Below are 20,989 nucleotides of genomic sequence, written 5' to 3'. Positions count from 1 at the left end.
ACATTAGCTCTGATTGTACACCGTAAGTTTCGATCGGTAAACTGCAAGCTCGCTTACTCAATTCCTTCAGCATCGCTTGTGTTCGAATGTTACTTGAAGGAGGTAAAGTATTTTTTAAATAAGTAAAGTCAGCTTAAATGTTTTGGTTTAAATCTTTACTATAAAACTGCAACGATGTATAAACTGCGTGCTGCGAAAGTTTTTCAATTTTTGTCCATCTGCCTGGGAAGCGATTGCTTATGGCGTTACTTCTAACCGCTTCACATTTATCTATTCTGACTTATACATGTTGAAACGTTAAACTATTTTGTGTCTGAATCAAAAAGCAAATCGCTACAATCAAAATCCCGTTCGCTCACTTATAAGTATCTTCCATGAGCAGACAAAAGACAAAAATGGAAACCCATTAAAATATCATAAATTATATCATGAAATCATTAAAGCAATTGTTGTATCCCGACGTCTTTTGCCACTCCCTTCCCCGTTCACCCGGCCGTTCCCTTATTTGTCGAATCTGCTGCACGCCCGAGCAGGACTAAAACCGCCAGTAAAACTAAATACGTATCCCGCGAAAATTGTCTCCCTTAAAAAAAACACACTCACACACACACACATACTCCATTTAGGACCATCCTGTATAGGCTTAGAAAATGCGTATCTACTTCTACAACTTCCATACATAACTGCATCTCTCATCGAACTATCATGTCATGAAGCAAATCTTTCTGAAAAGTGGATTGTTCGACACCGTTTGGACAAAAGCCAATCTTGTAAGTTATGTTTGAAAAAAGGTTGGTTTGCGTAATTTACGTGCACGCGAAGCTCAATGGTTTAGAGAAATAGAAAGAAGAATTTTGTCAAAGTTTCGGTAAGAAATAACTACATGAACAGCATACAGTATCATCCTAACCGTTGCGTCAAGGGAATGAGAGTTGTCATTGAAAGCAAAACAGTCTCTTACCACTAGCTAAATAAATGAACAAAAACATCCATTTTTGTACACAAACGAATCATCACGACGCCGGGAAACCATGAGTATGCGGAAATAAAGTTCGAACTCGAAAATAAATGAAACCTAAACACGGCCGGAACAAAGAAAAACACATTTTGGTAACATGTAGCACATACGTAGAGTAAGCTATTTTAGATCCAATTTAGCATAATTCTCGGCCAGTACGCAGTGAGTAACAGCAGGAATGCTACTCGGACGCAAATCGAACTAAGCGACGGAACGAAAACATGCGAGAGGAGAATAAAAATAAACAAACTTATAAATCCGAAAAGGAGCGGAAAAACCGGCAACAAAACAGTAGACGAAATCTGCAATGTTTAAAACGTCAAAATAGTGAAAAAATGTGTCAAAAATAGTATTAACCAAAGACTGGATAAATTTTTAAAGTGTATTTTAAAACAAACGAAAGTAAAACAAACCATTAAAACGTAGCTGTGTGGTAGAGGCCGAATGTTAGGGGAAATATTGACGCGGGCACGAACAACAGACATTCACCCATTTGCAAGTATTTGAGTTTTGTTAGCAATTTTACTGGTAAGACAATATATTTTTTGTATTTTACTTTATTTCGTTTTATTACTTTACTGTTATCTATTTCTATATATTCTACCTTAAAATGTAGCATTCAATTCTGAGCACACTCAATTGTATCTGAACTAACACGACATCACACGGACGATAATATTTGTATCGATACCGAAAGGTGGTCGGATCAATGTTTTAAAAATAATTCAAAACACAACCACGAAAATTAACCACGAACAGTAGAACAAAAAGGCAACATAAATTTCCGTATAAACAAAATACAAAGGCAAACCCATGGCAGAAGTGTAGTTGAGATAAGATTAAATATATACATACATGGATAAAATATATATATATATATTTTTTAAAAGCATTTTTTTCTCCGACAACAGAGGTAAACAGAAACAAAAAAGAGCACAAACAAGGTCAACTCTTACCCACACAAACAAATACTTGGCACGGCACACAAAAAGTTACATAAAGCTTACGGTATTGACTTTTGTATAACAAAATCAATGCAATAGAGAGAAAAATACCAGGGATGTTAGGGATTGATTTTGATTATTTTTCTAGCCTAGCACTAGCGCTCATATGATGCTCTTTTGCACAAAACGATCGATTTGTTAAATATTTTGTTTGAAAAGCTTAGCTTTATTCCGTTTTTGGGACATGAACATCGAAATTGATTCCAGGCTTAAAAGCCTCCGTTCAGTTTCGGGCTTCTTTTCGTAAACCAAACGTACATCGAATGATCAGTAAACAAAATGACCGTGACGGAAATTACCTAATGAAGCACTAGGTGAGGCTCAAAGCTCCAAAACCACCAAATCAATCCAAAAGCGCACACAGCGTAAGGCAAAAATTTCAAACATATTTTTTGTACAACCAGAAGTGTATATGTAGAATTCGCGCCAATATGAGTGATGCATGATACGTGCTTTTGTGAAGTAAAAAAAAAAAACAAGTGAGTATCTACAGCAATGCACCGCCAGAGACGAGGGAAAAACTCTGGGCGAAGAAGGAGAGTTTGAAAGTTTTGCAAACAGGAAATGAAATACGATTGTACATTACAGCTCTTAAGTGAATAACACAAACTAGTACAGTAACGCAACGGTGAGAACGATAAGCAAATACAATAACAACTGAAAGGGATAAAAACGAATTTTATACAGAGAAGCATACAAAACAGAACAACTGAAACAAATTTGATGCTGTAGGCACGAGTTGCGATCGTTCGGTGCAACGTTCGACCACCGGAAACACAAACAGGAAGATAAATATTTGTAGTACCACACACCAGCATGTCGACCGTTCCGACGCGACTCTGGATGTGTGTGTGTGTTTGTGTGTGTATGTATGTTTGTGTGCATTGTGTGTTTGTGTACATTTGGAAACATTATACAGTAGGTTAAAGTGACGAATTTGATATGAATAAAGCAAATAAGTTACACATCACAAAACGGTAGATGAAACGTACGTGCACCACGAATCGTACTAAGAATCAGGACAACAAACGAAAACAATTGCTCATTTGTTGACAAAAGAAGTGAAAAAAATTATTATGCACAGTTTCGTAAAGCTTGTTTTTGACACTAAGTAAATATTCCACTCTTTTCCGACTGCTTCTCGCAGCTATTTTTCTATATTTCCTATGGTGGATTTTCAATACTCTTGTTTGTGGTGTTTTCGAACGAATTGAGTTGATGTTGACTCATTACAGCTTACTACCTGAAGAAGTACTTTTTTACAATGTATTTGAATAAGATTTCTTATTTGTTCATCCAAGTTTTTGTGTTTTTCATCGCTCAATGTTTGGCTTCAATAATGTCCACTAACAACATTTGTCATATCGATGCAATCACTAGCGCTATTTCATTTCCTACAGACTAACAAGGTTAAGGCAGTTTTGTTAAAAAATTAGCATAAACTGGCAAACATAATGGAACCCGCGATACATGAATCCTTTGGTTGAATGTACTATTTGAAAGCTGGCTGTTCTTGATTCCCCGAAGCTTGACTATGTATCGATGGGCTAACTTTGCTTAGAGTTTTGATTTTCACTGCAATTATAGTGAATGTTTTGCCTCCCAAAACTTTGCGTTTTCGAATGCAACCAAACCATACAAAACAAATTTCATACGAAGTACGGAATGTTTTGGAAACCTACTGAAGGAGAAAAAAAACGTAAAAGAAAACGCTGCAAAATGTAAATAGTTCAAACATGGTGGCAAATAAAAGTAAACCCGAAAAAGAAAGCAAAACAAACCGGGGTAGGAAGTGAAAGCGAAGAAACATTACGGCGGTGTAGCTAAAGCAAATAAGTAACCGTAAGTAAATAAGTGATATTTTCAAGTAGTTTGCAAAATCTGATAAAAAAAAACCAGTACGAGAGGTTGATAGTGTGAAACGCAAGCGAAAGCGCAAGTCGTAAGTAAGAGTAGCGGAGTAGAAATGTGTAAAGGTAGCAGCAAAAATTTAGAAAAAAAAAACATTCCCTCTGGCATTGAGCAAATGTACAAGCGTGTGTATTTACGTGTGTGTGTGTGTGTGTGAGTGTGTGTGTGTGTAAAAAATGCAAAGGAAAGTAAAGCAAGGACGTAATGCAAAAAATCAAATGGTAGAAATGAGACAAATAGAAAGAAAGAAACAGAGACAGAGCATTTATGCAACGTAGAAAATGCATGAAATATTATCAAACTCATCAGTACTCGAATCCGGTGGGTGGCATTCACAGTATCGCATCGAGGGCAATGGAGAAGGTGAAAGAAGAAAAAAACTGAGAAGACGAGAGCAGGGGAGAGTAGGAAAGAAAATGATGGAAGCTATTTTTTATGAAAGTTTATAATTGTAATTTTGTCTATAGTTGATAGTAGCGTAAAAAGCAAACGGAAGGAAAAACACTGCAAAACAAAGAAAAACTTACCAGTTTACCAAAAACATGCAAAGATGTCTGATGTCACTCGGTTGCGCGGAACGCTTCTTTAAGCTAGTATATTTGCGGCAATGGGAGCAGCAGAGAAAACGAAGTGCTAGCAAAAGTGAAAAACGGGACTGCGTGGAACGGAGAAGCGATTGAGCGGGGAAGCATAATTTACCAATTTTCTAGATCATCTCAGCCAGCTCGGTGGAAGTAAAGTTGCAGATCAGCACTCTTCCCGTAAACCCCAATACGCCTATTCGCAAAAACCGTTCTCAAAAAAAATGTCAGCACACGCAAGCATTTCCGTTAGCTTTCCCAAACCCGTTGGCAACCGACGTTAGCCACGCTTGTTATATAATTGTGTGTAAGATAAGGGGCCCGGGGCTCGCCGGGCGAAGTCGCCGCAAAGAGTGGTTGTAAAGTTGAACGGTATAGGAACGGTACACCATAAGTACTTCAGTTGGTTCGTTACATCAGTTGCCATGTGTTTTTGAATATTTAAATGCTATATTACCATTTGACCAGGAGAAAACACCTTAGAACATTGTATTGTATTTCACCCCGTCGAGGGTAAAAAGATCGTGCCGTGGCGCGAAGGTTTAGTAAATTTAAGACAAACGTGTTAGTAAATGTTTACCCCAAAAACCCGTGTTTCCACACCCTTGACATTCCTTTGCAGTCCACCCTCTCCTCCCTTGCTATGTCTTTGGTCTCCGTTTTTCAACATCGTATATATTCACATGTCTTTGATCGTTTTGCATGATCATGTGTTTGTGTGTGCGTGCATGTATGTGATACTGGTTCATGGCTCACATCAAACGCGGTACTCCGTGCAATGTAAGAACTCACCGACGAAAAGTGTAGAAATTTTAGAAATTTATTTCGACAAAAATCATCTTAATGTTTCTTCACGTTTCTTACACATTTCCAAAAACATTTAAAAATCCACCCCCGCCAGTGGCTAGGATTGTTCAAAATTATTTTCGCACGCACATCACGGAACAAAGAGACGAAGAGAGAGAGAGAGATGGAGCGAGAAGAACACAACCCTCACGCACCTGCGGTCACCAGGAAAAAAAAAGTAAAAAAAGAAACGCGCCATTTTGTCTCTATTGGAATTAATGTATCCGTTAATGCAGATTAAGGTTATCTTTAAAAACGAAAAAGTGTTTAAATTATTCTTATCTTTAAGGCTTTTAATCATTATTATAAAATGTTATCGATTATCGTACGTTCGAATTACCGGGGCGTTTGACCGATTTTCTTCTTGTCTGACGAGGACAAAAACGAAACCGACGACCGGAACGGTTATCAAAATCAAAACAGTAACAAAAACGGCAACATTGGAAGATAACCTACGCTACTTTCGGCAGGACATCGAGGGCGAGTAAAAAACCGTAAGCCTACCGGAGAAGGAAGGTGTAGTGCATCCCATTAAAACCCCCATTGTTTCCCCCAAATGCTTGTCAAGCTTTTTCGATATCCTTTTCTCGTTGTTCAGTGCATGTAGAAAACGTAATAAAAACAAATATCGAGTCTTTCGGGTGGGCAAGAAGGGCCGGATGATGGGTGGCTCGTGGTAAACGAAGCTTGAGTGTATAGAAAAAAAACACGGTTTGCGAGGAAGGATGTCCATGTATGCAAGGATATGTATGGGATGTACTGATAGTGAGCGAGTGAATGATGAAACCGCGGTTCGAAAGACGCTTCAAACGGTGGCACGGTAAAGGCTTCCATGTGCAATGGCCTGGCAATATTTGGAGTGTGTAAAAGTTTTGCAAATAGAAGGAAAAATTTGTGCTACTGCAAGAAACGCTTCGCGAAGCGCAACAAAATGAAGCCTAAGGCATGAGGTTATATAAATATTTAGAAAAGGAAGAAGGAAAGCCAACCTTAGATCAATGTGTTGATAGTGGTTATGTTGCTGAGGAATGTGTTTTTTTTTTGTGTGTGTTTTCGTTGAGATAAACTCCCGCTTCCATGCTCACCTATCCAAGCAGCAAAACGAATAAAACACTGATCATTCATTCCCCCCAGACGTCTGTAGCTTTTCGTTGCTCCAATCGGCTCATGAATCGTTTTTGCTACGCTCAAACCACTACCCCTTATCTGTAATGCAACGAGTTTACTTTGCTAGCGGAGGTTCCTGTCGAAGGTCACTCCTAACACCTCTTCACCACGTATGAAGTTAAAAACGAAAACCCATTATACGAAGTGCAAAGTATTGGTTCCATTCGATTGTTAGGCCAGTTATCAGTTCGTGAAAAGGTGATACCAGGAAGGAAGATGCTCGGGGAGAATACACCGCGATTCTGCATAAAGAGAAAGCAAACAAGAAACAGCAACAGAGGAAGCATAAAATTGCACTTTCCCCTAAAGAACACAGCCTCAATATGCATATGGATCGGGTGCAGAACTTTGGAAACAAATAACAAACGCAAAAACCACACTCTAAGAACAGCAACAAAACACATAACTAAACGGAAGAGAAGAAAAGAGGATTGAAGAGAGCAACAACTAAAACAAACACCTGTAGAGGAAAAGTGAGGATCAGTTGAGGGAAGAATAAAAGAAAAACCTGTGCAATGGAAATGAGAGTGGCACACAATGGCGCAAAACAGTGAGGAGAAATTGTAGCTTATAACTCTGCTATGTGCATATTAAGTTTAAGAATGAAAAAGAAAATAAACGTACGTTCCTGTTACAAAAATACAAAAACAAAAATCGTCCATGTTGTTCCGGTCCTTTGCTGTATCACAGTACCATTATAATTACTAAGGGTAAGTACTTAACTTAAACTGGGATTAACGCGAACCAAAAATAATACTATCAACGGACGTGTCTTGCATATTTTTTACAAACGAAGAAGGACGTTAAAAAGGAGGTAGAAAAAGAGCAAACAATAAATCAACTAACATTTCCCATTCATCAGCCATTTCAAAATTAACCATATCTTACACAGAAAAAAAGTAATAGAGCATAAAAAATCGATGTTTAACACGAATTTTACCCACGAAACATGCGAACTTTTAAAATGTCTTGACATTTCCAATAGAGATACTAAATCAAATAGACGATCCTTTACTATAACAATAGTAGTAAAATCACGAATTGATAGATAATCACTCGAAAAGAGCACAAACAAATTATTAAAGTTTGAGATTAAACGCTGTAATGTTGGAAAGAAATTAATTTGACAAAAAAATTCAGTAACAGTACAACACATCTTTTCGACCCATTTCTACTTGGTTGGCAAAATGGTTGCACCAAGGTACTAAAAAAATTACCGGGTGATGGAAGCTGATTCGACTCATGTGCAAGTATTGTATTATCTCGCGATGGCTTGCAATCCGCTGTGGTGTATAATTATCACCGTTTCATGCCATCACTACCACCAATCATTCGATGGCTAAAAACTGTTCTTCGATCGGGCAAGTAGAACCAGTAGAACTGCTACGGATGCATCGACGGAGCGCCATGGACTGATAAGGATTACCCGCAAGCCTTGAGACGACTGTGTGCGTGTGTGTATGTGTGCGTCGATCCAGTGGAAGGTTGAACGCGCTTCGGATTGTCAAACCACATAATGACAGATCGGACGGCCGCAGCCGCTGCTGCGAAGTAGCCGAGATGAACTCTCTCTGGTGGTATTTTTAGTAAGTATATCAAACGGGAAAGCCCCGAAATTGGCGTGCAACAATCAACGAACCGCGTGTCTAATCGTTACCGATGGCGTTGTCTGTTTGCTTTCCCCCCTAGCCTGATCACGCTCAGCCTGCTGGCATGGCTGGTGGACAGCCGGCGGGAGGCCAAGTTTAACTGCACGCTCACGGCGAATTACTACGACTGCCTGTTCCGGGACGTGGTCGTCCGCAGCGAGTCCGACGCGGACAGCATCTTCTTCGGCGTGCAGAACTTCAACGACACCAGCATTGCGTTCCGCGACTCCTCGATGGTGGTGCTGCCGAAGAAGATCTTCGAGACATTCCCCGCCATCCAGTACCTATCGAGCGATGGGTGCCACATCCAACGGCTGCTCGGGGGCACTTTTGCCAACGCACAACGACTGCAGGAGCTGCACCTGTACGACAACCGTATCAGCCGGCTGAACAACTTCGTGTTCAACGGTGCGCTCCAGCTCGAAATACTCTCGCTGTACAACAACACGATCAAGCAGCTGGAGGAGCACGCGTTCGATGGACTCGGCCATCTGCGGCTGCTGTACATGGACGAGAACCAGATCGAGAAGCTACCGGAGGGTCTGTTCTCCGGGCTCGAAGAACTACAGATTCTCGAGCTGCAGCATAACCGCATCAAGGAAATCCACGAGGATCAGTTTGTGCTGTGTCCGATGCTGCGCGAGCTCAACCTGAGCGCCAACATGATCAGCACGTTCAACATGACCCAGCTTCAGGCGCTCAACAAGCTCGAAACGCTCGACATCGCGCGCAACTACCTGGACGAGGTGTTCGTCACCAAGTACCTGCGCACGCTGAACGCCCAGGAGAACCAGATCAGCCGCATCCTGATGGACCAGGGTGACTTCTTCCAGCTGACGCACCTCAACCTTTCGCGCAACAATGTCGCCAACATCAACAACATCTTCAAGTTTCGCAACCTGATCGAGCTGGACGTGTCCTACAACGAACTGGTAACGCTCGACTTTGTCATCTTCGCGTTCATGAAGAACCTGAAGGACATCAAGCTGAACAACAACCGGCTGTGGATAATCGACAACGGTATCCCGTCGCCGGCCAAATCGCTGCGAAGTGTCAACCTCGCACACAACAAGTTCGTCTTCCTCGACCTAGCCGTGCTGGACACGTTTCCGGCGCTCGAGTACATCTACCTGCACGGCAACGAGCTGATCGATCTGCAGATCGAGGAGATCGAACAGAACTTCCCCTACCTGACGCTCGTCTCGTGCGACAACAACGACTGGGACTGCATCAATCTGATGCACGTGGTGACGCTGCTCGAGCGGGCCTACGTCAAGTGGTCGAACGGGACGCGCAACTGTACACGCCCCGAGCAGCACCGGCTCATCTGCTGCACCTCGGCCGAGCACCATCTGCGCGAGAAGATCGTCCGGTTGACGCGCGAAATCTACCGCTCGCGCAAGATGATGAAGCAGCTGATCATGGAGAACGCCGAGCTGCGCAGCGAGCTCGAGATGCAGTACCTGCCGGGTGATGGGTCATAACGGGCCAACCGATCGGTGGCAGCACGTAGGATAGTTTGGTTACGAATAAACTTACTTTTACACACTTTTGGAATCATACAACATGGCCGTTTTAATAATTTAAGTGCTTTGATGACATAATTGTTGTCGATCCAATCGATTTCCGAATCGAAAACACTTTCCCTCTCATTACTCCGGCCAGCTTTTAAATTTCTTTCCCACCACAAATATACTGCCATCAACAGCGGGGCAAACAAACGCCAACGAAACGCGACCGCCGAACGTAACTGTAATGGTACGGTGATTGACCGATTACCTGATGGCGTGATGATGGATTTTTCGTGCACCGTTTGCTTTCGACAGTGAAAGTGTCAACACGGTGGTGGACTCCAACTGTAGCGAATCACCACCACCGTCCGCAATGGCCCGGCGGGGTTCGATCGTGTGAGATAAAATGCTGCCCAGCTCAGCTCAACCACGCGCTGATGGCTGATGAGCATCGTCGCTCGCAGAGATCGGTGATCGTCGCCAATTCGCAGCATCCAGTGGTGATCTTTGTCTAGCTATTTCCATGTTAACCCTTGGAGGCTGGGCGCTTAATTATTCCGAAAGAACTCATAACGCTTCTCTATGTTTTTTTTTTTTTGGTAAATATGGACCCTTAACATTTTTACTTTCGGTTTTAGTGTATTTTTTAAGTCAATAATTGTTGATAACTTTTTTTCGTAAAACAAATCAAAGACCTGTTTGAAACAAACAGAATAATCTTCCAAAGGGAAAGGATTTTTTTTTCAAAACAAATGCTAAGGATAAATGCAAAAGTATTGAAACATCTCAAGCGTAAAAAGAATCCAGCAGCTCATAGCTATAGCCTGAATGATCATCAGGAAAATTTGAGACGACCTTTTTTTGGCGATAAACGATACAGAGCTGTGAGAGACATGGTAAGTCGAATGCTGAACTTAATTATTGGAAATGCAAATGACTTCAGAGACATAATGGGGCGAAAAGCTTACTACACCTCGTTAGAACACTTGATAATAAAACATAATTCTGATCTTTGGACATCACATCCCGAAGTTTGGATAAATAGACCAGCGTCAATCAAACGTAGGTTCACTAGAATATCAACATCGTTTACCTCACTGGTGAAATGTTGCCCAAATCATGGAACTGAAAAAAACTTAATGTTTTCGCACATTGAAAGCAAATAATGGACTATTAATTTCAATCCAACCATATGCTGAATGTTTCATATGTTAATCATAGCTTTGATGATATAACAACATCATTTAAATTAAATTGTTATCCTGGACGGCTGCAATAGATTAAGAGCGAATGTGTTTGTTTTTTTATTAAGATTGTGCCATCAAGTTAGATTTAAACGTTCCAAAACGATGTAAAATGTAATTTGAAGTAAAATAAAAAATCATTCGAATTACAAGAATAATCTTCAACAACGAGAACGACTCTCAATATTTCTTGTTAAAAATCATGTGCAAACATGTTGAAAAAAATGAGCGAAAAACGTGCCCTTACCCATCAAGGGTTCAAACGGCACTTACTCAATCTCAATCTGTGTGCGATTCATCAAGTGGCAAGCGGGGCTAGTTCCGCCAATTGCGCCAGCGACAATAAAAACGACGGACTAAAATCCCACGGTTGGGACTTTCGACTTCACGTCGGCGTTTGCTTTCGCTTTCGTCCGGTCCGGCCTTGAATCCCCCACCCGGGGAACGAGAGGACCTGGGAATTGGGAAGTGTTTGGGCACCACACGCCAGGGCCAACCGGAGCAGTACGATGCACGTGGTCGGTACGCGCAGACGCAACGGAACAGCACCTCGTCGCGAGTGTGAAGATGAGTGCGAAAGGCAGGGTGGGCCACGGTCACCGGTGCTGGGAGGTTTGCGGGTTGGTGCTGATCGCGTCGGTGGCCTGGCTAGCGCTGGAGGTGGCGTGTGAGATCGTGATCTGCAACTACGAGCGGTTCAACCTATACGACAGCATGTACCAGCCGCGTACGGCCAACTTCTGTGTGTTCAATGACGTGTACCTTGGCGGAGACATCAGGGTGGCCGACTTCCTGGCGAGCAGCCTCGACTACCAGCGGGTCGCGTTCGCCAACTCCAAGTTCCCCCAGGTGCCACCGTCGCTGTACAAAAACTTCGACGAAATACGGGAGCTGTACGTACGGCGATGCTCGCTGGAGTCGCTTCGGATCACGCGCTTGCTGGAGAAGGTGTACGCCGGAGGGAACCGGATCGCGTCCGTCCAGCTGGATGGTAATGCCTCCAACAGTTTGCGCGAGCTCTACCTCGACGGTAACCGAATGCGTGGGCTAGCAAACCTAACCAATCTACCCGGACTCGAGGTACTCGTGCTGGAGAACAATCCGCTCCTTGGTAACGTGGACTTTGCGCAGTTCGAGCGAATGGAGCGGCTGTGGAAGTTGGATCTGGAGCGCATCGGAATGACGCGTATTGCCAACGGGCTCCAGCGGCCACTCACCGAGCTACGAAGGCTCGATCTCTCCAACAATGCGCTCACCTACGTCCACGTTCGCATGTTTCGCACTTTCCCGAAACTGGAGCACCTTTGGCTACACGGCAACCGGTTGTACTTCCTCGAGGCGGACCAGGTTCAGACGCTACTTCCCGTGCTCCGTAGCATAGTCATCGATGACAACGCTTGGGGTTGTGGACATCTGACAACTCTTGGGCAAACCCTCCGAGATCGAGGCATCGTCATCCGGCACGGGGAATGTCCTGCGTCGGCACGAGCCGTCCATCGGGTGTGCTGCTCGGATGTGACGGACGTCGTCGACTTCCGGTACCTGATCGAGATGGGCATACGCAAGGAGGCACGCTTCGAGCAGGACGTGCGTGAGCTACGCTCCGAGAACGAGCTTCTTCGGCGGAACTTGCAGCAGGTTCAGGACCGGCTGGAACAGCTGGCGGCCAACTTTACCCAACGGGACGCACCAGTGGCAGATGATCGCGAGGATGCGGCATCCAGCGAACTGCCATCATCGAGTACCTCCATCGAAGAGTACGAAGACGAGGAACATACGAGCTAGAAAAGCAACACGTTTATCGGTGTCCGTTCGCCCGGGGTTTTTAGTCTTTATTTATTTAATTTACGCTGGAACAGAGATTAGTGATAGAGTGTTGGTAATGGTAGATTACTGTGTATGACAGCAGTGTGTGGGATTTTTATTTTGAATCCAATGTGATTACGAAGCGTTGATGCTATGAAAAAAATAAACAGTTTAATCTTTGGTGTCTCCAGGGATTCAAAGGCATAAAATGTTGAAATGTTAAGAATGTGTGAAACAAATGAGGGTTTCTAACCACTAGAATATTTAATTCCACACCGGATAGAATAATAAAAGAATGTTATGCATAAAAGTTCTTGGAATTTAAGAGGGTTGTAAAATATTTGCTTTTAATTTATAACGTATCTATGAAAACTGTGGATCTGCAACAACCGAGCGGTGCCGTCGAATAAAAAATCGGTTCACCAACTTGACGGTATGGTGTATCTTGTAAGCTTCAAATGGAGTCAGGCATGATAGAAAACAGAAATTTCAAATAGTTAAATTTTGGCCTCTCTTATTCCATATGTCGCAGACCTATAAAAAAAACCTAGCGAGAATGACGTTCTAATCAATATTTAAATATGTTAGTTACATTTCAGCACTGATCCTATTGTCGATCAAATCATTTGCCTGTTACAGAAAAAAGTGAATTTAAATCAAAAATGTTGATACCAGTATGAATTCAAAACAATATGAAGTTTACACAATTCGTCCCAAGCTTATAGAAACTAAACTCGCTAAATAGAAACTTAATATGAAGTTTTACGAATCAACACATATTCTAATTGTAAAAAGAAAACAGATTAGATGTCTACTTTTTCAGACTCCTAGTTTAAATAAATAAATTAAATGTGTCTTAATCCGCTTCAAACACAATCGCAACTCTCTTGTTACATTATCAGTAACCGTCTTTATTTGGGGGCATAGGATTTGGGAATCCCGGCAGCATGACCTTTCTATCTTTTGCTTCAAGATTTTCTTTTATGATACGTCTAGGCCAAATGCTTCCAACTTTGTAATGTAAAAGTGTGCGAATCACACACGAACACGTTCTGAACAAATGCGATGTGGTTTCTAGTTATTGTACTGAGATTTTTTTTATAGCACTTTAATCGAGCATGCTTCAATAACAAATACTACACTTTCGCAACCAACCTGCTAGGAACATATCCCGAAGATCCTGCTTTGACAATTATTTTAAATTTACCATCATTGGACATTCCAGTTTATGCTGTAAAGCAAACGACTGTCTTGGTGTTAGTATTTGATGAGGGGATTTCCAGCGGTGTATACTTTCTGCTTATCAGCCCAGAAATTCCCTGACCAAGAATAGCACTAGAGCTTCGTCTCAGCTTCTGTGGGTTCAGTTTCATATAGTAACCTGTTGAAGACGGTTCTGCATCGAGCGATGGATTGGCGTGGAATTTGGGTGTTGAGGTAAAAATGAAGCCAGTAGTAGGAGTGTAGTGCAGTGGAAACTAATTTATCGTCGTTTGTGAAGTTTTTTCTTTACAAGTGGATTGATCCAGTACAGTAATGCGGATGATTACAGATACGGTGCATCGGGCACAGGATATTCTGGCTCAACTGATACATTAGCCGACGGCTTTGAAGGAGCTTTGAACATACCCCGACATACGTGTATGGAAAGCAATGACGATTACGATTGCATTTTAAAAAATGTTTTCATTAACGGGAGTGACCACAACCAACCCTTCGGCAGCAGTAATCCTTTGTGGAATAATCAAACAAAACTAAAGTTTGCGAGCTCCAGTATAAGAACATTGCCGAAAATGTTAGTGGACACGTTTTCGCACGTTGAGCTGCTTAATCTGGAGTTTCTTCAAATAGAAAGGATCGAACATAACGCGTTGGCTAATGGACGGAACATAAAGGAGCTTTTCCTCAGCTACAACAACATCGCATCGCTTGACCAGGGAGTGTTCGATAACTTGATAACACTCAAGGCCTTTACCATGGATGGTAACAAACTCGCTAGCATACCAAATGAATTGTTCAAGAACGCAAAGAACTTAAAAACACTTTCACTGGCAAGCAATAATCTTCAACGTATAGGGGATGACAGTTTTCTTCATCATAACCAACTGGAAAGCGTTAATGTGACCAACAACCAGCTCTTTCACTTTGATTTGTCACGCATACGGAACCTGTTTGAGGCGGATGTTAGCCACAATAAGCTTGAGAAGCTCGAGCTTCCTTCGTTCGTTGAATATTTGGACGCATCGCACAATGAAATCAAAGAAGTTATTGGAAAAATAGGCAACAATCTTAAAGATCTTATGCTTTCACACAATAACCTTAGCACAACTGCCTGGTTGAAGTCGTTTACGAAACTTGTGACTCTTGACCTCTCGCACAACGGGATTGAGGACATCACGTCGGGTGATTTCCATCAGCTGAAGCAATTAACTAAACTGAAGCTGAATAACAATCGCCTGTTCACGTTCGACATTAAAGATAAGGAAATCATGACATCGCTACAAATTCTTGATCTATCACACAATGAGTTGATCTTCGTGGAGAGCAATTACAAGCAGTTTAAAATACTGCACGAGCTTTACCTCCATCATAACTCGATAGTGTCTCTGAAGCAGGGTCAATCTGTCGCATGGTCTAAGTTGGAAAAGCTCACATTGTCTGAGAACGATTGGGACTGTGCGAAAATGGAAGAGTTCTTGGCTATGCTTCCGCCTTCAGTTGCCGTTGACTATAGTTCTGAGGCTCACTGCAACCATGCCAGTCTACCACAAGGATTGTGCTGTACACGGGTGGAAATGGCCTACCATGATCGGCTGATTAAAAAAATCGCCGAAATTTCCAGCTACGAAAAGGTGATTCGAGCCAGCGGTCGATGCAATGCAGGCTCACTGACCAATTCAGTCCAAAACGTTTCCAGCATAGTCACTCAACCCGGAGCACTGCCTTCCTCGGATCTTGCGAGGGAAGTACAACAATTACAAACCGAAGTTCAGCGCATTGGAGGAGACGTTACGGAAGCGGAAAGTTATGTGACCAGCAATATAAATAAAATTGATACACTTACACGCATATATCGCGTAGTGAAGACAGGACTGGTACTGCCATCGGATACATTACGCAAGGTTTTGGACCACTTGGAGCAACGCGATGAATTCAAGAGGAAAGAAACCGAAGTCCGATACGCCGAGGCCAGAGCCAAAGAAAATGAGTCGGAAAACATGAAGAAGAATAATGAATTGTCACAAAACAATTTAGAAATGAAGAGAACCCGGACAAGCGAGCTAACTAAGGAAAAAGCGGATGTTGTGAAGGCTATTAAAAAATTGGAAAAAGAGATAAATAGAAATCCAAATGCCAGGCGTACAGTAAAATAGAATGTTGCGAATGAGATTGCCAATATAACGCATAAACAAAACTATGCACTTGCCGGTTCTGATACCTTCCCTGTCCCTGTAATGTGATCGTCTGATTCTGAACGCGAATGAACCAGCATCGAACTAGCTGACCGTGAAATGAAGTGTATGCATTACTTCTTACGAATCGATGAAAAATACACGTTACTCAATAAATGAATGTTTCGCTGAATAAATGCATGGAGAAAAATATTGTTGTTTGCTTATTCTAAACCCGGCAAAACCGTGCACTTTAGTATTTTCAGTCTTATCATCCGAAGTTTTCCGAATTGCATCAACGTTTAAGTGTATCTAATAGCATAGTATACTAAAAAATCCTTACCACTTAAAACCACACTAAACTGGTCTCAAAAATTCTAAATGATTCAATTAAAATTCATTTTAATTCTTTAACACATGGATTTATGTAACTGGTACGATGCCAGTTGGCCAGAGTCTTGCGCCAACAGCGTAAGAGCCGCTCAAGCTAAATTAAGTATGCATTGACCCTCCAATGGAAGCAGATGCAACCTTATGCCAAGAGTTATAGTTTTTTATAGCCTCAGGAGATCTGAGAGGTGTGCTCCCCACCAAAATCTTGAGACTGCCCTCAAGTAGTTGAGATATTAAAACATTTCTGTAGAAGTTGATTGACATGTGACCTCCAGGCAATTGAGGTCATCATGATTGGTAAATCGAAAACGACGGTACCTGTCAATTTTCTCGACGCTGTCCCGTGCAAATGAGTGGCTAGTCGCGTCGTTTCGTTTCCGCGCAGAGTCTCAACGCGTAAATGACGTCGTTTGGGATCGTCGAGAAGACATCGAAACGGCCAGATAATGTTTTGCTTTAAAAAAAAACACACAACAAAGGTTGAAAAATATTTCACCCTACACATCTACAACTCAAACCTGCGTCATCCCAACATTTTACATAGAAGTTTGCATTCTCTGTATTTTTCTATACAGTCGATATCCGACTTACGCGTATAATTGGGACCAAAGAAATCCGCGTATCTCGAATATTGCTTGACACATAGCTTATACTAGGAGTTAAGACATCGAGTCCTTGTGTACATGTATGATAGAATATTCCAAATTTTACTTTGTCCATTAATATGAATGCAATGCAAGCGTATTCAAACAACATATATTGCCATAATCGAAATAAAAAGCGTAAGTCATGCAAGTGTGTAATTTACATATTTATTCGCGTGGTTGTACATCTCAGGAATTTACATCGATGTAATAAACCCTATCTATTGTCAAATTTTGAAAACCGCGTATCTCCGAATCCGCGTATATCGAGTACCGCGTATGTCAGATATCTACTGTACTTGAAATTTGCAGAAATTTATTAAATTTTGTTTTACCAAAATGTTGTACAAATGTTAAATGTTCAAATAGGATTGTTTCATTCGCAAACACGAATTCATCAATTTGAACAATTATGCCTCATGTTAAGGTTTTAAAATTATTGTACAATATTAAATAAAAATATGTTACACAACATTTTGCCAAATGTTCAAATGTGCACAAACCTCCAAATGTGCGCCACCAACAGGTTTATTCATCCGCTTCTATTCGACTATGTGTGTGATTCGAGGTACGATAAAAGCTAATTAAAAGTGAGAGTAATGAAAAACCTCAATCCTAAAAATAGATAAAACCGAACAGGCACATAGAAGCATTACTAGGAACAGCATTTCCGACGAAAAAAAGGTAAAGTAACGGACTCTGTTAACCGTAACGGGCTATGTTAACCGTTGAAGTGCAACAGAACACTACAATAGCATCAAGCGACTGAAAGTTTATTAGTTTTTACAATATTTTGTGTCACTTTCCCAAAAATGTCAAGTAGTTAATTATTTACGATAATTCCTTGGCAAAAGGATAGGAAATGAGTTTCATGCTGATACGACAATCCAATCAGAAGTTATTTGAAAATAATACTCCAAAAACTACCCGGTTGGGCGGTTCAACGGGTGACGGTTAATCACTCGAATAAATCTTATCATAATGCTTAAACAATACCAGGTCAATAGTACTGCCATTACGACGGCCATTGGTTTTGTATATGTGATTACCCAAAAAACAAAGGCCGGGACCTCATTTACTCTTTTACCCACAAATTCGTATAAAGAAAAGTCACACACAAAACAAAAATATTGCTAAGATGCACAAAGCAACCAGTACGCAATCCAGAGCTCGCTCGGTTGGAAAACATGTGAAAACAGAAGAAGATACAGGGTTTTTACAGATGAACTAAAAGCTCCAACAACATTCTTTGTAAATCATACTTTCTTTCACATCACCAGCAAAATAGAAGTAACAGTAATGTCATCTGCGAAATCAGTATGTTTCAATCCATAACAGGGAGAGTACGTAACTGATCATTGCCAAAAAGGTACTTGTCAATGAAACGAGCGTTCTGTACATGTCAGAAAATCCCGACGCTTCCGCCGTTTCAAATGATTCGTACTTTTTCATTGGGCTTCGATAGGGTTTCTAGTTATTGAACTGTATTTTTTTTTTTTTTTTTTTGAAGACTCTTCAATCGAACATGCTTTGACTACAAATACTACACTTTCGCAAACAACCAGCTAGGAACATGATAAAATTTTCAAAGACCTTGCTTTGACAATTATTTTAAACATCCTTGTTTAAGCCGTATGGCGTTTGCATTGTTTATGGCTTGGTGTTAGTATTTGATGAGGGGATTTTGATTTGTATATACTTTCTGCTTATCAGCCCAGAAATTCCCTGACCAAGCATATCACTAGAGCTTCGTCTCAGCTTCTGTGGGTTCAGTTTCAAATAGTAACCTGTTGAAGACGGTTCTGCATCGAGCGATGGATTGGCGTGGGATTTTGGTGTTGAGGTAAAAATGAAGCCAGTAGTAGGAGTGTAGTGCAGTGGAAACTAATTTATCGTCGTTTGTGAAGTTTTTTCTTTACAAGTGGATTGATCCAGTACAGTAATGCGGATGATTACAGATATGGTGCATCGGGCACAGGACATTCTGGCTCAACTGATACATTAGCTGACGGCTTTGAAGGAGATTCAGGAGATCGCGAATCGCGAGGAAGATGGCGCAACATACCCCGACATACGTGTATGGAAAGCAATGACGAATACGATTGCATTTTAAAAAATGTTTTCATTAACGGGAGTGACCACAACCAACAGTTCGGCAGCAATAATCCTCTGTGGAATAATCAAACAAAACTAAAGTTTGCGAGCTCCAGTATCAGAACATTGCCAAAAATGTTAGTGGACACGTTTTCGCACGTTGAGCTACTTAATCTGGAGTTTCTTCAAATAGAAAGGATCGAACATAACGCGTTGGCTAATGGACGGTATATCAGGAGCCTTCACCTCAGCTACAACAACATCGCATCGCTTGACCACGGAGTGTTCGATAACTTGATAACACTCGAAGTCTTTGCCATGGATGGTAACAAACTCTCTAGCATACCAAATGAATTGTTCAAGAACGCAAAGAACTTAATAGCACTTTCACTGGCAAGCAATAATCTTCAACGTATAGACGATAACAGCTTTCTTTATAATATCCAACTGGAAATCGTTAATGTGACCAACAACCAGCTCTATCACTTTGATTTGTCACGCATACGGAACCTGTTTGAGGCAGATGTTAGCCACAATAAGCTTGAGAAGCTCGAGCTTCCTTCGTTCGTTGAATATTTGGACGCATCGCACAATGAAATCAAAGAAGTTATTGAAAAAAAAGGCAATACATTAAAAGATCTTGCGCTTTCACACAATAACCTTAGCACAACTGCCTGGTTGAAGTCGTTTAAGAAACTTGTAACTCTTGATCTCTCGCACAACGAGATTGAGGACATCACGTCGGATGATTTCAAGCAGCTGCAAAAATTAACTAAACTGAAGCTGAATAACAATCGCCTGTTCACGTTCGTAATTAAAGATGCTGATATCATGACATCGCTACAAATTCTTGATCTATCACACAATGAGTTGATCTTCGTGGAAAGCAATTACAAGCAGTTTAAAATACTGCACGAGCTTTACATCCATCATAACTCGATAGTGGCGCTGAAGCATGAAAAAAAGCATGGTCAATTTGTCGCATGGTCTAATTTGGAAAAGCTCACATTGTCCGAGAACGATTGGGACTGTGCGAAAATGGAAGAGTTCTTGGCTATGCTTCCGCCTTCAGTTGCCGTTGACTATAGTTCTGAGGCTCACTGCAGCCATGAGAGGCTACCACAAGGATTGTGCTGTACACGGGTGGAAATAGCCTACCATGATCGGCTGATTAAAAAAATCGCCGAAATTTCCAGCTACGAAAAGGTGATTCGAGCCAGCGGTGGATGCAATGTAGGCTCACTGACCGATTCAGTTCCAAACGTTTCCAGCATAGTCTCTCAAACCGGAGCTCTGCCATCGTCGGATCTTGCGAGGGAAGTACAACAATTAAAAACCGAGGTTCAGCGCCTTGAAAGAGACGTTACGGAAGCGGAAAGTTATGTGCGCAGCAATATAAATAAAATTGATGCACTTACACGCATATATCGCGTTCCGAAGACAGGACTGCCATCGGATACATTACGAAATGTTTTGGACCACTTGGAGCAACGGGACGGAATTAAAACGAAAGAAACGTTATTCCGATACGCCGAGGCCAAAGCCAAGTATAATTGGCTGAAGAATAATAATGAATTCTCGCAACTAAATTTAGAAATGAAGATATCTCAGACAGTACTGCTTACTAAGCAAAAAGCGGTTGTTTCAAGGCTATTAAAAGACTGGAAAGAGATATCAATAGAAATCCAAATGCCAGGCGTACAGTAAAATAGTATGATTCTGATCGCCA

The 20,989-nt window shown here is 41.5% G+C and overlaps 2 protein-coding genes across 2 annotated transcripts; both read left to right on the top strand.

Annotated features, from left to right (window-relative positions):
* The first annotated feature begins 8,087 nt into the window (after positions 1–8,087).
* On the top strand, positions 8,088–12,716 carry LOC131264910 (uncharacterized). Its single transcript, XM_058267174.1, has 3 exons — positions 8,088–8,113; positions 8,217–9,646; positions 11,464–12,716. Exons 1-3 carry the CDS (start codon positions 8,088–8,090, stop codon positions 12,714–12,716), a joined length of 2,709 nt encoding a protein of 902 aa, XP_058123157.1.
* A 1,773-nt stretch (positions 12,717–14,489) lies between these two features.
* Positions 14,490–16,330, top strand: LOC131263094 (P-granule-associated novel protein 1-like). Its single transcript, XM_058265244.1, has one exon. It carries the CDS (start codon positions 14,531–14,533, stop codon positions 16,109–16,111), a length of 1,581 nt encoding a protein of 526 aa, XP_058121227.1. The 5' UTR covers positions 14,490–14,530; the 3' UTR covers positions 16,112–16,330.
* The last annotated feature ends 4,659 nt before the right edge of the window (positions 16,331–20,989 follow it).

The sequence above is a fragment of the Anopheles coustani genome, chromosome 2 (genome assembly GCF_943734705.1).
Source record: "Anopheles coustani chromosome 2, idAnoCousDA_361_x.2, whole genome shotgun sequence".
Classification (NCBI taxonomy): Eukaryota; Metazoa; Arthropoda; class Insecta; order Diptera; family Culicidae; genus Anopheles; species Anopheles coustani.
This window is presented reverse-complemented; position numbering and strand designations above follow the sequence as displayed.

What these genes read in the sequence shown, in the direction of transcription:
- LOC131264910 (XM_058267174.1), top strand. Translation starts at nt 8,088, where the DNA reads ATGAACTCTCTCTGGTGGTATTTTTA. An exon ending in TCTCTCTGGTGGTATTTTTA is followed by an intron (nt 8,114 to 8,216) that starts GTAAGTATATCA and finishes TTTCCCCCCTAG; the next exon opens with CCTGATCACGCTCAGCCTGC. An exon ending in CGAGATGCAGTACCTGCCGG is followed by an intron (nt 9,647 to 11,463) that starts GTGATGGGTCAT and finishes CGGTACGCGCAG; the next exon opens with ACGCAACGGAACAGCACCTC.
- LOC131263094 (XM_058265244.1), top strand. Translation starts at nt 14,531, where the DNA reads ATGTTAGTGGACACGTTTTCGCACGTTGAGCTGCTTAATCTGGAGTTT.